General features: G+C 42.5%; 1 protein-coding gene across 1 annotated transcript in view; it reads left to right on the top strand.

Moving 5' to 3' along the window:
• The window catches only part of ADGRG4 (adhesion G protein-coupled receptor G4), an 88,539-nt gene that overhangs the window by 31,086 nt on the left and 39,350 nt on the right, over positions 1 to 18,103 (top strand). The window contains exons 6-10 of the mRNA XM_004685957.1: positions 6,303 to 6,451; positions 7,833 to 7,965; positions 9,485 to 9,603; positions 14,651 to 14,867; positions 16,032 to 16,194. Of these exons, the coding sequence (XP_004686014.1) occupies positions 6,303 to 6,451; positions 7,833 to 7,965; positions 9,485 to 9,603; positions 14,651 to 14,867; positions 16,032 to 16,194 (781 nt within the window). The remainder of the gene's footprint in view (positions 1 to 6,302; positions 6,452 to 7,832; positions 7,966 to 9,484; positions 9,604 to 14,650; positions 14,868 to 16,031; positions 16,195 to 18,103) is intronic.

Raw genomic sequence — 18,103 nt, forward strand, 5'->3', positions numbered from 1 at the left:
TGTACACTCTTGCTGGTATTTTTCTGGGTTAGACTCTTGGAGGCAGGATTGCTCAACGACTGACCACCATTTTGATATGCAAATAATGACCACGTTCTTTTGAAGCATCTCCTAGGAGTTCTAATATTACTGGATGGCTTCATTCATTTGTAGAATATAAATAACCAGAGAAAACTAATTGGCAAAAAAAAAAACAAGAATAATTTTTAGGCTCTGGAAAAAATATACTTGTTACCAGAAAGGATGAGGGCAGGGAGGAAGGAGTAGGGGAAGGGGACATGAGAGGATGCTGGCACCGGAGGCTTGGTGGAGGGTGAGTGGAACATGCATACAAATGGAGGCATGAATTTGTTCTCCCTAAATTATATAGTTATGCAAACAATTGGCAGTCAATACAATTCGAGAGGAGAAAGAAAGAAATCTAAAAGCCAGGATTGGTAATGATTCTAAGACCCAAATGCTGTGATTATATGACATTTATATAATAATTTTACTAGTGAGTGCCAAAAATTCACTGTCTCTTCCAGCTAAAAGAAAAGAAAAATGTAAAACTCAAACAGTAGCCTAGAAATGTCCATGGCCTCCAAAATTGGGAAATGTCTATTTATATTATAAAAGTTTTATTTTGTGGTATAAAAGATCTCATGTATATTTATTTATTTATCGATCTATCAGTTGTTTATGTGTCTATATAACTTTGGGTTTACATTTTTACTCCTTCGTATATGCATATGCTTTGAAAAGTTAAGGTATAGGCTAGAGAAAATCGCTGGAATTACAGATCCGACAAAAAACCGGGATCTCAAATATGCAAAGAACTTTAAAAGCTTCATAACACAAAAGTAGCCCAGTTAGGACATGGGCAAACACTATGAGAAATGTGTTACAGAAGAATATATCTCTATGGCAAATAAACACATACGAAGAGCCTCACCATTAGCCATCACTGTAATCTAAATAAACACTATCAGGAAAACTAAAGTAAAAGTAGTGATGAAGCCAAATGCTAGTGAGGATGAGCAGTGATTTGCACACACACAAGTTGCTGGTGAGGATGAGAAATGCACAGTTCACTTTGGAGAATGGCTGGCAAGTCCTTAAAAAAACGAAGCAGTCGAAAAGCATCACCCTCACATTCAGCCTAGCCACTGTATTCCTGGTCATTTATCTTAAAATATAATAATAATAATTTCTAGTTGGGGGAATTCTACTGTTCTGTTCTTGGGTTTGTCTCTCCCAGAACTTATGTCCCCAGAGCGTTGCTGCTTTGTTTCATTTTCTATAACTTTTGATGCTTTTTATACAGAAACACTCTTGAGGAAGAAATAAACAGGGAAGGAACTTTTGTAAGTAATTTTTCAAAACAAACCTGCTTGTAACCCATCCTTTACCTGGTTAGATTTAAGTAAATAACTTCTACCCACAGGTATGGTATGAGGCAAGGCTTCATTCTGATAATCGAGGGTCAAATTACATTACTTTCTTTGGGATCTGGGCAAGAACCTACCAAGAAATTCACCCTCTGCCTTTATGTTCTTATTCTTTTTCTTTTTTGAAGTGACCGAGGGGCACCCAGGAATCTCAAACTGTTGGGTGCATGGGGTTGCATGCCGTAACAGGGATTCTGCCATCTGCAGCACAAAGACAAAAAAAAACAGACACTTAGTGTGGTAGAATCAGTGTGTGTGTTTATTTAGAGAGGGAGAGAAAGAGAGAGAAGAAAGGCTATTCCTATGAATAGTTTCCCAATAAAACCCTCAAAATTACCTCTCCCCTCATGGACAAATGTCCAGCCAAACAGAGTCAGCCTTAAGCAGACCCACAACCTTGGCACAAGTCTCCGGCACCTTCTGGCTAGGGCACAGTGAGAAAGGGGTAAGGCAGGTCCAGGAAATGAGGACAAAAGGAGAAGAAAACGCAAAATCCTAGCACAAGTCAAGATCGCAGCTGGCATGGTCTCTGGCCAGGACTAGGAACAGCCTCTCGCCGGGGCTTCCATCTGTGTGTGTCTTTCCTGCACACGTCTCCCAAGCCCCACCAAGTCCCTGGGTGCAAGTCAAAGCAAGAGTCCTCAAAGAACACACCTGTCTCTCCCGTTGTGTTCCCCCTGTGCCCAGCTCTGCCCCAAGCTCCAGGAGCTCCCTGATCAAGAAGCCCCTTTCATGGCACACTGGTGCCTGTAGCCCAAGTGATCACTTACAACGGGGGGCGGGGGAGAATGGCCCCTCCCGGCCATGGAGGGGCCTCTGTAACAACTGCACTGCAGACATCTATACATTTCGGGCCTTCATTGTTGAGGGTCAACATGAGTATCGACAGTAAAGTCATCTGAGAAGGCCCAAATCTACCTTTCACCAAAGCAAGGCCCCTTTCCACCATTTACTGTCTGCTTTTCTGAACTACTTAGCACGTTTTTTATTATGTTTTTACATTATTCTTCATGTTGTGCATTTTTCATTTCAGTTGTCTTAGCAGGGGTTAAAAAGATTTATTTTTATTTGTTTATGCATACATGAACTGGGGTGTAGACCAGAGGTGTGGGGGTGTGAGAGGATTCACCAGAGACAGAGTGGGGAACAGAATAGGGAGAGTGACCAAGTACAGTGCTGAGGGGAGCAGCAGGTAGGACAGGAGTGGTCTGCTGCGCCATGTGGGCCACCTCGCTGGCCAGCTTGAAATCAGGCTGCAGTGGCTGGTGGTAGCTTGATAGCGCTGAGACTTTAACCCCTGCGCCACCAGGGAGGCCTACTTCACAGTTTTTTTAGGCACATTTTGTGGGCTGTGAGAACGCGGAATGACTTAGGGATTATAAATGGTATGTGGAAAGTCTTGGTTGTAGACCTCTTGCAAAATCCCTAGTTCTTCCAAGAGTGACACATTGTTTGCAAGACTGGCATTCACATAATAACTATATCCTCTGTTTGTACAGATTCAAAATCAAAGTAAGATAAATTTGCCTCCCATCATGCTGGCCCCAATTGTCAGTATTTATCCCTGTGCTTTAAAGTTTCAAATTTTGATTTAGAAATGATTAGTGAGCACAGAGCTTTTAAGGTATTTATGAGCTAATTCTTTTGGCTATCCAAGATACAATCGCATCTAGAATATTTTGCAAGTTATCTGTCATCCTTTCAGATGCTTTCTGTAAATACCTGAGCCAGACTTTTAAAATTTAATACATTTGAGATAACATGCCATAATTTAGATTCTTCTCAAATAATGGAGGTAAAGTCCTTGCGGCAATAATGTGGCAAGAGCAAACCTCGGTTGGAATCCCTGCTTTTCCATCACCTTGCTGTGAGACCTTGGGCGACTTCATGAACCTCTCTGTGCCTGCTTCCTCATCTGTTAAATGGCACTAACAGTAGCACCATTCTGCACAGCGCCTGTGAGAGGTGGAATGGGACCATGTACAGGGATTTCTTAGCACAGGGTAGAGAGCATAGAAATGCTTGGACGTGCTTACCGTTGTTAGAATCCAGATCCAGAAGGCTTCAGTTTCTCTCCTACGTCCGTATTCTTCAGCAGTGTGATGCTGGGTGCAATCCTCCTGTGGCCCTACAGGGATGGTAGGCGGACTATAAGCACTGATTTTTTTTAAGGTGATCTGCATAAAGTAATGGGTCACACAAAAGTGAAGTATAATTGCGATTGTCTTTATTAACGATAACTCCTGTACTTGATTGTGACGTTTGTTTAAATATTTTTTTGTGATTCTAATTCTTTTCTTTTGCATTATTTGAAACAGAAAGAAAGGCAAGAAATGGCTGTAATTTCCCGGGTACTACACAGGTAGGAGCTGAGTTTATTCATAGCTGGTACATTTGGTTCTGATTTTCCTTCCATTTAATTCTGTATGTGCAGCCTGTTGGTCAGAGGAGATCAAAGCGCCGGTGGTTATTTTACAGATGCTGTAATTGGGCTGTTGCCTTCATGAAATAAGTTGTTTCAGTTGGTCACGGCACAGTCTAGCAGCCTGCCTGCTGCCTCTTTGTAGTGAAGAGAAAATGGGGTCCAAAGTGGTCATAATTTGGGGATGGGGGAATAAAGTGTTTGTTGTCATCAAAAAAAAAGTTCACAAAATACCGAGCAGGCAAACTGAAAAAAAAAAAAAAAAGCAAAACTTGGAAAGCAGCCTGGGTCTTGTTCAGACTCACGGCTCTGTTCCTCCCAATCACCAACGACTGTTGGCCGGCCTGAGGCAAGTCACGGAGGACACAGAGCTAGTGCAGGGTCTGTGGGAAAGACCTGGAATGTTCAGGGCGCCAGGGGTCTCTCAGAGCAAGAGGAGGTGCAGAAGGAAGACGAGTCGTCTCGGGACGAAAGATGAGAGCTGAAAAACAAGGCTGTGACTGGAATGGGAGGCATGAGCAGAGATTTCACCAAATGCGGATGAGGGCGGTGGGAGTATGGCTGAGCCAGGGCAGAGAGCAAATGTGCAGTGAATGCAGGTGCTTCTCACTTAAAAAAAAAAAGATTTATTTATTTATGCATACAAGGAACTGGGGTACAGGCCAGAGATGCAGGGGTGGGGTGAAAGGATCCACCAGAGACAGAGTGGGGAGCAAAATAGGCAGATGGACTGAAGTCTACTGCTGAGGAGGGCAGCGGGCGGGTCAGGAGAGGTCTGCTGCACCATGTGGGTCAGCTCCCTGGGCGGGGACTGAACTCATGCTGCAGTGGCTGCCAGCAGCTTCATAGTGCTGGTTTTAACCGGTTGAGCCACCAGGGAGGGCTCACATCTCACTTTTAACAGCAATGAGGACACATGAGAATTGTGTTGTTCAAAAAGATATATCAATAAATGCCAGTGAGGGAGGGTTTAGATAAGTTTGTGGATCTGTTATGTGCTCGGTCCTAGAATGTCCAATGTATGCGGACCTTGCTATAGAGGGTGAGGTCAAGGACCACCTTATTCTTCATAACATATCTTTCACGGGCCAGAATAATCAGAAATGAAATACCAGGTTGTGACCTTGGGAAACACCGTCTTCCAAGACTCAGTTTTCTCATCTGTAAAATGGGAGTGATAATAGCCTACCCCGGGAGGTTGCTGTGACAATGACATGAACCAAAGCATTTGGAGCAAGAGCTGTACAAATGTTACCCACTGTCGTTATCATTACCGCTAGAGCAGAGATGGACCTTTGGCAGAACACGTCTTTATTTTTTTTAATTTTTTAAGATTTATTTATTTTCTAAATAAACTTACTATTTATATAGAACTGGGGTACAGGGCAGAGGTGCAGGGGCAGTGAAAGAACTCAGAGACAGAGTGGGGAGCAGAACAGACAGATCGTTGAGGTACGCTGCTGAGGGGAGCAGCAGGTAGGTCAGGAGAGGTCTGCTGCACCATGTGGGTCACCTCCGAGGCAGGCGGGTATCGAACTCATGCGGAAGTGGCTTTAGCTTCTTAGTGCTGTGCTTTAACCCACTGCGCCACCAGGGAGGCCCCCCTTTTTTTTTTTACAACAGTTTATTTTTACATCATTTTGTACATTTTTTTTTCCATCTCAATTGTAATCCCCGCGGTTTCCCATCACCAAGTCACCCGTGTGCCATCACCATAATCCCGTAATAATTCCGGCCCCCCCCTTTTTAAGACTTATTTATTTGTGCATACAAGAACTGGGGTACAGGCTAGATGTGGGGATTTGAGAGGATTCACCAGAGACAGAGTAGGGAGCAGAACCGACTGGTCAACTGAAATACACTGCTGAGGGGAGCAGTGGCCTGGTCAGGAGAGGACTGCTGGGCCATGTGGGTCACTCCCTGACCAGGGATTGAACTTGTGCTGTAGTGGCTGTGGATCGCTTCATAGTGCTGCACTTTAACCCCTTGTGCCACCAGGGAGGCCCAGGCAGAACACATCTTTGTAAGACAATTGAACATGAGCCTACTTGCCTCGCTTCAGTAAAATGATGGGTAAATCAGAGACTGGAAGGATAAAAGGTATTCTTTGAAATAATAAATTCTGAGTATTTTTTTCTCCATTGATTATCACAAACTTCTGGAGAAATTGTAAGGCTAGTCAGTTTCAACCAAATGCAAAGTTTGCTGACCATCCTTGTGAAAATAGGTTTTGACTTGGATACAAGAAAATTTATCACAAGATTTCAATATGCTGTCTTCCATCATTTCTTAAGATTCGCCATTATATAACTATAAAATGTTTGCTATTTTTGGATTACCAAGTAAGTCATCTCTACAGAATTTCAGCATCACAGGCCAGGTTGTACTCTGTTGACTTAACCACAAAATCTCTCTCTCTCTCTCTCTTTTTTTTTTGCTTTGCATTTCAGGTGTGTTTGTCAGGTCATCATTAAGGCCAACTCTTCTTTACCATCCACCGAATTAATTAGCAAGATCAAAAGTAAAATACATGGCAACTTCACACAAGATCAGCTGACATTATCAATAAGGTCTGAACATGTTGCAGTTGAAAAACTAGGTAAATGGGACAGGGTGCTGGTATTTTCTTATGAGATCTTGCCCCTGAGTATAAGAGGTCCTGAGTTCACAGGGGAGAGAGGCTGTCTACCCTGCTTTCCACGTGCTAAGTGCCCATCTGCTCTGACAACCTTTGCACCTTAAAGAGTTTATGAAATAACAGTGCCACAGGGGTTATCAGAGATCCCACTCAGCTCTGGAAATCCGCAGTGGTCCATCAGTGGAGTAGGAGAATGTTCTCTCTTGCGTAAATACCCAGAGACCTGGAGAGCTTCCTCATTACGTGCAATAGCTGCCCAACGGGTCCTGGCTAATGTATTGATGGAGTCACTCAGTCTGTTCATCTTAGGAATTGACTGGGGACAGTCCAGAATCTCTCTTGAGGGCATTGTCTGTTCACACCGGCAAGGTTTCAGTGGTAAAGGAGAGTCACATCACTCCTCTCCCTCCCATTGCTGCTGCTTTACTTTCTTGTCCCCAGAAGAGCGAGGTCAAAGCTCTCTGAGAGAACTGGGATAACGCACGAGACATTAGAAGGCCCAGCCTTGGCAACAGTTGGATGAAACGGCAGAGGGCAGGTGGCGAGAGTGGAAGGGTGAGCATGAGCGGAAAGGCACGAATGTGTGGGGGCCCCAGGCAGAGGCCACCACACACAGGACACTAGCGATCACTTCCTGAGAGGGAGGGGAGCAAGGCGGGTGGCTCTTCATCCAGAGAGGAGACTGGGATGCGGGGCTGCTCTATCAGCCCCTGAGGAAATGGGCTCCAGAGTCAGGCAGGTACCCCCAGTGCCTGGCAAAAGCTTATCACACAGACCTGGCCCAGGTCCCATCTCCTTTGTTGTGACAGCACTGGGCAGCCAGACCTGGCCTCAGCACTAACGTGAGAACAGAACTCTCTGAGCCTATGGGTGGCGGCAGATGAGCTGCGTTGGCTAAAGCCATTTCCACCCGAGCCCAGCAAGGAGAAACCGTTCAGAAAGACACGCCAGCCTTTCTCCCATTGTGGAAGCTCACCTCTTCCCAGGGGTACCTGAGGGGTCACCGCAGTCTGCACTGGGTTTTTGCTCTACACCCCAGTGTGGCTTCAATGCATATTTTCGTGATGCATATGTATCACTTTAAAAAACAAATACAAAAGTGAAAATCTGTCCTGTTAACTGGTGGTTTGAATGAACAGGACTAAATGTGAAGTTGTACTGGGAGACTTGGAGAAAAAAACCCTCCATTTAATGCTCTTTTTGGTGAAGAGTGGCAGAAAAAGTTTCCTCTGTTACTCGCTGTTGTTTATGTGAAAGGTAATAACTGATGGGCCGTAATGGATGTTCTTGATACTTTTAAGTGCCTTTTGCCCTTTAAAAGGTGCATGCATTTTCTCTACAGAGCCGGGAAAGTGCAAAGCCGATGAAACAGCCTCTACATTCAAAGGGACGTATAAATGGCTCTCAACCAACCCTACCGAGACCGCCCAAACCAGATGCATCAAAAATGAGGCAAGAAATGCTACGAGGCCCTGGTATGCCCAGCCAACTTCTAATCGCTAGCTCACACACATAGATTTGCTGCGCTGGGGACATGCTGCTGTGTGTGAACAGGCCTCCCCTTCCACCTCTTGGGCTGCCTTTCTTTAGCCTTCAGACCTGCTGAAGTATGCACAGGCCACAGAAATACTCTGCAGAAAATAATGTCAAGAACACAAAAGAAACAAGTCACCCACCATCCCCGCCACCTGAGCACAGCTCCTTTTAGATCAGCCTCGTTCTCTTTCGAGCTCTTTCCTGTCTGTCTTCATGTTTTCTGTAGTGGTAATTACTGTCCTCCCAGCAATCATGTAATTGACCCTTCCTCTCCACGCTTTACCAAACATTTTCCATGTTATATATTCAGCTTCAGTAATGACCATTTTGAACAACCGCCTCCAAAGCTACCCTATGGACGGCCACAATAATTTACGAAATCACTCTTTTATTGTTGGCTTGATCATTTTCCTTTTTAAAATCAGCAACCCCTTTTTCTTATTCTTGGCTGTTCATGGTTTATGCCATTAACTTAAGTGGTAGCCCAGAGAGGCAGCAGTTTTGACAGAGGCTTAAAAGCTGGCATTTGGAAGGTGACCTCTTGGACTGTGTCCTACCACTTCCTCCCTACTTGTAGTCGGCAAGCAAGTCCCGCAGCTTTTAAGGTCACAGTCAGGGCTCACATCTAGCTTTTCCTTTCCAGCCGCCCCGTGCCCGCCCCGCCCCGGGCCGGTCCTTACAGCCTCTTCGCTGCTATTAGCGTGCAATCCTGCCTGCTGGCTGTCAGCCACCCCCAAATACACTTTGCCGTCAGTGACTTTTCCCCATCAATCAAACCCAAACTCAAGTACTGAAGACCTGCCGGCTCCCTTACTGCGTGGGGCAGCCCCAAAGGGCATCTGTGTTCTGGAACCATGGGATGTTTCCCTGATGTCTCCCCTGTGTTTGCTCTTTGTTCTCTGCCCATTCAGAGCACAGCACAGCTCAAAAGTTGCAAAGAAGTTTTCCTTGCTTGGTGGTTTGATGGGTATCCTGGTCTTTCACCTTACAGCTTGCCTGATGAGGTCCATCACACTTGCAGTCTCAAACCACTAAGTCCCAATCTCCTCCAGGCCAAGTCCCTGACCAGATTGCCTGTACTGCGTATGATCAGCCTTAGAATACAGTGGGAACTCAATAAGTGTGTTCCTGCTTGAACTGGGTGAAACTGGATGAAGCAAAGGGGAGGGTAGATGATGATGGCCAATAAGCTACAGAGGGTGCTATACTAATTGCCTTGACTAAATCAAGATGCTGAGATAGAGAGCACGTTCTACAGCGGTGCTCCCTTCAGGTCGGGGTACAAGGGAAAAGGAGGGAAGGGTCAGTGTCATGTCCACTGCAGGAACACCTCTGGTGGATCCTTGGTCGCTGGCCATTATGATGCCCCATCCTGAGGCTTTGTCTGTTTATACCTACTGCCCAAAAAAGCAGGTGCAAGAAACACCCACTTCCTGTCCTCTTCTCTCTCTTTTCCAGTTCAATTAGTATCACAAGTGGCAGATCTCAGTGGGGAAAACCCAAATATAAATGGTGCAAATTGCTCCAAGAACTTCCTGATAACATTATGGATCTCACTAGTATTACTATAAATGACGGTAAGACTGATTTTGTTCACATTAGAGAAAAAAATAAACTCAGGTTAATTTTTCTACTCTGACCTGATACCAGAAAGTGTACAGTCAAAGCTCAGGTAGGAAAATCTACTTTACAACAATACAGTTTCAGAAAATCAGGAGTAAGGTGGGGGGGCATGAAAACAGGATTCTTAGTGGTTTTGTTTTAGAATTTTTTTATTTGATAATTTTTAGATAACAATTCTTTCTCACTTTATTTCAATGTTTAAAAAGTTTTACTATATCACACTTCATCTACTTTAATATTTAAAATAAAGTGCCCAAAGATAGATGACTGGATAGGAAGATGTGGTCTATACTAGGCTATCAAAAATATAAGTTCTTTGTATTTTGAAACAACATGAATGAAATTGGAGAGGGTGATGCTAAATGACATAAATCAGAAACAAATACTGGATGGTGGCACTTACATGTGGACTGTAGAGAAACAGAGCAAAAGGTAGATGAAACCAAACCAAAACAAACCCTAGAAATCTGTAGAATGGAGGCTGTCAGCAAGGGGCAGGGGGTGTGTGTGAGAGAAGGGAGAGAACAAAATGGGGAGGGAGCGCGATGGACTATGGCCAAGGACTCTGGGTGTCTTGGTGGGAGGTGTGAGAGGGTAACAGCACCGAAGGTGGTGAGCTTACATCTCTGACTCATAGAATGTTATAAACCTATGTTACCTTAATGTAACAATAATTTTCAAAAGACAAACATTAAGCCACCAGAGAAGAGAACAATAAAAGGATAGTGAATCCCCCCTCCCCATGGCTGACCCCAGCCATTCAGTTACTATCCACAGAGATAATTATGCACCTGTAAGGAAATACAGATGTCATACATACACTATAGTACATGGCATGTTTTCTCCCCTTTGTACATGAAGGGAAGCGTGTTTCACATGCTTTTCTGCTCTTTCAGTAATACAGTGTAGAAATAATTATATTTTTATATAAAGAGCTTCAGTATTCTTTTTTTCACTGCATTGTGTTACACCGCATGGAAGGCCATCCTTTATTCCTTTAGCTTGTTTCCTATGGGTGGGTATTTCAGTTGTTGGTAACATTTTGTTTTAAAAAACTGTCGTAATGGATAGGGATACATGTCATGTATACTTGAAGCACAAATTCCTAAGCGTGGAATTGCCACATCAGTCCTGCTTTTGATGGTGTCAGATGCTCTCTGTAATCATCGTCCCAATTTATACTCCCGCATTGCAAGGTACGAAAGTGCCAGTTTCTGAACACTTTCATCAACACAGCATGTTATCAGACTTTTGGATCTTTGGTGATTTGATAAGCAGAAATTGATAGCTAAATGTAGTTCGATTTTTTTTTTTTGCAGAGATAGTCACACATGATTAAATTCACTCATTTAATGTATCCGTTTCTGTGGCTTTCATATTCTCATGAACTTGAACAACCATGGCCGTGAATTCAGGAACATTTTAATCACTCCAGAAAGGACACCTTTCACTTTAGCAGTCACCTCTCATTTACTTCCTTCTCATGACTTTGTCTTACTGTAGTAAGAGCACTTCACAAGAGCTCTACTCTCTTGACATGACTACTGAGCCTAGGTACTATGTTGTTAGCAGATCTCTAGAACTTACTCATGTTGTTGACCCAAAGCTTCATGGTGTTGGTTAGTAACTCTGTTTTCTCCTGCCCAAGTCCTTGGCGACAACTGTTCCATTCTGTGCCTCTGTGCATTTGATTATTTTAGATACCATGCTCGTGTGAGATCATGCAGGATTTATCTTTGTGTGTCTGGTTTATTTCACTTAGCATAATTCTCTCCAGGTGCATTCATGTTGTGGCAAATGGCAGGCTTTCCTTCTTTTTAAATGCTGAATAAATTTTTATTGTGCGTGTGTATGTATATGTGTATAGATATATTATGTATGTATTATTTTTGTTAGCTATTCCTAATCCTGTCTCCACAGACATTTAGGTTGTTTCCATATCTTCACCATTATGAGTAATGCTGCCGTGAACATGAGAGTATAATTTTATATTCAAGATAGTGGTTTTGTTTCCTTTGCTGACACACCCACAATTGAGATTGGTAGTTCTATTTTCAAATTTTTGAGGAACCTCCATATTGTCCACAATGGCTTTACCAATTTACATTTCCCCCCAGTGACAAGGGTTCCTTTTCTCCACACTCTTGCCTGCTTTTATACTCTCTTGATTTCTGACCATGGCCGTCTTGCTAGTTATAAAGTGATAGCCCATGGTTTGGTTTCCAGCTTCCTGATGGTTACTAATTTTGACCATCTTTTCATGTATTTATTGGTCTCATGTATTTCTTTGAGAAATACCCTTGTCCCCTTTCTTTTGTGATTGAGTTGCAGGAGTTCTCTGTCTAAGTAGAAATTAACTCCTTGTCAGATTTATATAAGGTATATGCATGGTGTATACATGGTCCTTTTGCTAAAGGTCTGTTGATGGTATATGTGTGGATTTATTTCTGGGCGCTCTGCTCTGTTCCACCGGTTTATGTGTTTGTCCTCATACCAGTAAAACATTGTTTTGATTACTATAGCTTTGAAATATATCTCAGTATCAAGGCTGTTGATGTCCCTGCTCTTTCTTGAGGCTATTTTAGTTATCCAAGGTCTTTTGTGTTTTCCAGTGAATTTTAGAATTGTTTGTTTTATGGATGTAAAAAATTCCAAGACTAGTTCAGTGGTTAGACTAGTTTACTGAAGTCTATTTCCCCTACAGCATAAATTCTCTGATGCTGCTTCTTAGAATATGCTGCTTTGCATGTGGGCATATTTTCTCTGACTACTAGGAACATCTGTGGTCCTAGCTGGGTTCTCTCTGATTATCTTTTTTCTGATCTGTCCACTGAGCTTCTGGCTGGTCTGCCTCTGTTGGTCTGACACCTAGCTGTTAGCCTCCTACTTGCCATTTGATTGTTCTGCTGTTTTTGACAAAAGTGCTCTATAGTCTGGTCCAATTAATATCTGTTCCCTAGCCAGAGGCAGGATATTACCAATATTTGAGTTGCTGTTAGACTGCCTGCCCAGTTGAGCCTCGCCAACTATAGAATCACGAGGATAGCAATAAATTGCCTTTTGAAGCCATTGGTGTGGTTTGTTATGCAGCAATACATAACTAGAATACAGAGTTACCTCAATAAAATAACATGCTGCTATTGTTTTGATTGTGCTAATTACTGGTAGATTAGCTCTAACTAGTTCAAGCAATGGGCACTGGTTTATTTTATGCTAATAAAGGAAGACTCCTTTTATTGTTTTCGCTTGGAGACCTAGGTTTTTTACATGAATGTAATTTGTCTTGATTCTTCCTTCAGAACTCTATCGCTCTAGATGAAAAGGCAAAGGTTACTTTCCTTGACACAGCCTCCCATTAGCCTGGGGTTTACTTCCATCCTGCCTTTGCAGGGACTGCCTGAAGTTCAGAGAACAGCGGTCCCATAAACAGTTTAGGACCTCCCACTTACAACATACCCAGAGCAATCCAATAACAACAGTGGAAAGATCTGTGAAAGAGAGCACCATGCTTCCATCCCTGATCTTACTGTTGTCTTGGTTTCTTTAACTGACCAGAGCTAGATGCAAAGAGGACAAACTATTGATTTAAAAGTAATTGCAACCCTGCTTAATCTCCCCCTTTTGTCCATCTCTTCCTTCTGTGTCCAGTGACACCCCTCTTTCCTTCCTACAGAGAATTCTCAGCTGACTTGATTGTTAGGTGAGCCATGGCTGGGCAGATTGGGGTGTTGACACTGGCCAGGACAGCATTGTTTACAAAAATTAGCCTGCACAGGCTCTACTGGGGTGCAGTTGTGGAAGGCTTGAGGTAGAAGAGACAGATGTAGCGGGAGATGTTGCCAAATGCAAAGAACATTGGAAGAGAATGAGAAATGCGGGCAGGTGGAGAGAAGTTCACGATGAATTATTTTGTTTTCCCAAACAGAGGGGGTTATTTGTAATTTAGTTGAGGCAGTGTGTTATAAGTGTGCTCTCTCTTTGGAATATTTCTTAACAGATTATATTTTTCAATTATTTTCCATTCTCTCAGTTACTGAACTTCAGTGTGAGTGCTTTATACTTAGGCGGCACCACGGGTCCTCAGGTTTCCATGGGTCATGTTGAGCTAAACTTTTTCATGTTAACAAAGCTATGAATCATAAAAGTGGGTGATGATTCACATTCTATCTTTCTAAAATCATTTATAAAACAATGAAGAAAATTTGAACACTGACTGAATAGTTGTTGATTTTGAATTGCTAACTTGTAAAAGATAAGCTATCCTTTGTGCTTTAGAGATCCATACTGAAGTGTTTGTGGGTGAGATGATACGATGTCTGGGGTTTGCTTTAAAATAATCTGGAGTTGGGGGAGGTGGGCGGGAGTGTGGATAAAATAAGATTAGCTCTTCATTGACACTTGTTGAAGCTGTGATTCATACCATACACGGGGATTCATTAAACTCTTCTTTCTACTTTTGTGCATGTTTGAAAATTTCCATAATAAAAGTGAGGAAAAGTGGGCGAGTTAATATCTATTGTTCTTAATCTCTACAAAAGTCTAAAGTAAGTTGCTTTTTATCATTCTCTGGTCCGTATTTGCTCCCTCTCCCCCCCCATGAGCTGCTAGTTCTTGACAGAAAAACATAATCACCAACTTTGACTTTGAAAACATAGACTGAATGTTTGCTGATATTTGAGTATAGGTGGGAGCTGCTTAACTGAATACAATGCTCAAAAGTCTTAACTCAATTAGAATCTAATTACAAGATAATTCTTCAGTGACAAAAGGTTCCCTCGTGTATTTAATTTTTTTTTTGTAATGAATAAGAACGTCACTTACGTGCTACTTTATGGGATGCCACCGTGGAGATGCTGAGCTCCAGCACTTTTCTTTTGCAAACTTTACTACCTCGGTATATTTTTCCATTTCATTGCCTTTACTTTTTAGAGGGACCAAGGCAGAGCAGCAAGGTCCAAAGCTGAATAATGCAGGTTTTATATTTCAATTTTGTTTCCTCAGAGAACGCTGAAGAGGTCGCAGAGCACATTTTAAATTTGATAAATGAATCCCCCCCTCTGGATAAGAATGAAATAAAGATTATTGTTTCTAAAATATCTGATATTTCATACTGTAATGAGATAAGTATGAACCTAACCCAGACTATATTGCAAATAATTAACGCTGCTTTGGGCAAGCAGCACAGTTCTGCATCTGAGCTGCATGAAGTAAGCAATGAGTAAGTACTAATGCTTGGGTCAAATAAATAATTTCATGAAACTAAAAATAGGCATTATTAATTCCTTTCCATACATTCACTACTGATATGAAAGGTATGGTGCTGCACTTTCTTTTTTAAGATTTATTTATTTATGCGTACAAGAACTGGGGTACAGGCCAGAGGTGGGAGGGGATGGTAAGAGGATTCACAAGAGACAGAGTGCGGAGTAGAACAGGCAGATTCACTGAAATACACTGCTGAGGGGAGCAGTGGGGGAGACAGGAGGTGTCTGCTACCCCATGTGGGTCAGCTCCCTGGCTGGGGATCGAACTCATGCTGCAGTGGCTGCCAATAGCTTCATAGTGCTGAGACTTAAAGCCCGATGCCACCAGGGAGGTCCGCTGTACTTATTTTCTGATACTTTAAATATTCCTGGAATCCAACCACTTCTCTCCAGCTCCCCTGCCACACCCTAGTCTGTCCTATTTCTGTCACCTGACCTTCTACAGTAACTTCCTCTCTGGTCTCCCTACCTCTGCCCTTGCCTTCCTGTGGTCTGTCTCCTACACACTACCTTTCATTGCACACGGCAAGTGAACAACATCAATAGGTCTTTGGAACAGGGACTTTGACTGAAACAACATCCAACAAGAGCAGGTCCTCAATTAATGCTATTTGCTTAATGTCTGTTGGGATTGTTTTTTCTCGTCGATGTTATAACGAAATGACGTTGACCCAAATAATGTTACTTAGGGTCCTGCTGTGTATCAGGTCATGCTATTTGCTTGCTTTTAAAATCACTCAGTGGCTTTCTGTTACACGGCGAATGAAATCCAAATTTCATGTCCTATGGGGTCCTGCAGTATCTTGCTTTATAGACAACACTTTTTGTTAATGTTTAAACAATCTTTTGAGACAGGTACTAGTATTATCTTTGACCTTGCAGACGAGGAAAGTGGAGATCAAAGAGATTCTTTTCACCTGCTTGTAGAGTTAGAAATTAGAGGGGCGATGACTTAGGCCTCAGCCCATCTGACTCCAAAGCCAGTTTTCTTACCTTATCATTCCAAACAATATGTAAATAGTGGTCATAAATTAGTCTTACATGGAGGAAATCTTCACAGGAAGATGAGCTTTTCATGAAAGGTGAACACGTTCTTCTCTGCCTGTGGTTCCTTGTAGAATCCTGAGGATAATTGAGCGCGCAGGTCACAAGATGGAGTTTCTTGGGAGGACCGCCAACCTGACGGTGGCCGGGGTAGCCTTGGCCGTGCTGCGGGTGGACCACACCTTTGAAGGCATGGCTTTCAGCATCCGCGCCTACGAAGAAGGCACAGACCCTGAGGTGAGTCTGTGCTCCCTTGGGAACTGAGTCAGCTGACACTGCCCCAAGATTTCATCTAGTTACCCTTGGGGAGCCGGAGGGAGTAGCTCATTAAGGTTTTTAATCTTCGAAATGCAAATATGCCAGGAAAGAGTCATGTATCACTCTTAGTAGACTAACTCAGTTGGAATGGTACCATGCCTTGTGAAAATCTTACCGGCCATGAGCCACAATTATCTTTTTTTTTTTTTAAGATTTATTTATTTATACAGAACGGGGTACAGGCCAGAGATGAGGAGGGTGAGAGGATTCACCAGAGACAGAGTGGGGAGCAGAACAGGCAGAGCGATGAAGTACACTGCTGAGGGGAGCAGCGGGCGGGTCATGCCTGGCCATGTGGATCTCCTCCGGGGCAGGCGGGGATCGAACTCATGCGGAAGTGGCCTTAAGCTTCTTAGTGCTGTGCTTTAACCCGCTGCGCCACCAGGGAGGGCCCCACAATTATCTTTAATATCGGGTTAGCATTAGCTCCAATTTATAGAGCCCATATATGTTGGGCATTGTGCTACCGCGTCATTTGTGCAGATAAGGAAAAAGAGAAGTTAAGTAACCTGCCCAAGGACACACAGTTTAATGGCTGAGTCAGGATAGAAGCACAAGTCTGGCTGGCTTTGAAGCCTGGGTCCCTTTGCCACGCCACACTGCCTCAACCTGGGCAGGTTATACACCGCTAACCCCAGCTCCAAACAGCATGGGAAACATTTGTTTAGAGCTTAAAAATGATAGCATGTACAAATGGGGAAGAGCACAAATTCCTGGTATATATATTCTCTGAATTTTGACCAGTATGTGCATCTGTGTAACTGAATCCACTATCACTGCTGTCAGATCCCTGCATGCCCCGTCCCAGGCAATCCCTGAAAATATTCTCTATTGGCAACCAATGTTTTTCGTATTTTTCCACCATAGTTTTACTTCTTCTAGAACAACATGTAAATGGGATTACATGATATGTACTCTCTTATGTAAGTTCTCTTTCATGTAGCATAATAGTGGTTTGTTTTTAAGATTCTTTTGTTTCTGTAGTTTATTCCTTTTACTGCTGAATAATATTCCATTGTATGGATGTGCACGGATATGCCACAGATGATCTATTCTCCAGTTGATGGACACTTGAATAATGCTATCAACATTTTTGTAAAAGTCTTTTGTGGACATGTTTTCAAATATCTTGAGAAAATATCCAGGAATGGAATTGCTGATTCTTAAGATACATGTTTAAATTTGTAAGAACCTAGTAAACTATTTGTTAAGAGTAGTTAAAGATGTGGAGTGATTTTTCATTTTTGCATGGGCCATTTGTATATCTTCTTTGGTAAAGTACCTGTTAAAATATATTGCTTGTTTTACATTGGGTTGTTTATCTTCTTGCTATTGAGTTGCAAATATTTTTCTTTTCATATTCTGGATTGAAGTCATTTATCAGATATGTTTTGAAAGTATTTTCTCTTGGGCCTACCTATTTATTTTCTTAATGGTGTGTTATAAAAAGCATGCACTTTAACTTTGATGGGATCTAATTTATGAATTTTCTCTTCTTTTATGAATCACTATGTCTAAGAAATCATTGCCTACCAGATCTTCTTCTGTTCATTCAATCTTTGAGTGTTATGGGTTTATATTTTAGGACTATATCCCAATGAATTGAATCAATTGTTGCTTGTAGCATGAGACATTTGTGGTATACAGTTTGTTCCACATAGATAACCAGTTATCCTAACCCTGTTTAATAAAGATTTTTCCCCTTACCATGACTTGGCACTTTTGACAAAATAAAATCAATTGCTCATGTCAATGTAGGTCTATTTCTGAACTTTTTATTGTGTTCCATGTATTTTTTTTAAGGATTTATTTATTTTGTGCATACAGA

This window comes from Condylura cristata, unplaced genomic scaffold (assembly GCF_000260355.1).
Source record: "Condylura cristata isolate star-nosed mole 26May11 unplaced genomic scaffold, ConCri1.0 scaffold00019, whole genome shotgun sequence".
In the NCBI taxonomy this organism is placed as follows: Eukaryota; Metazoa; Chordata; class Mammalia; order Eulipotyphla; family Talpidae; genus Condylura; species Condylura cristata.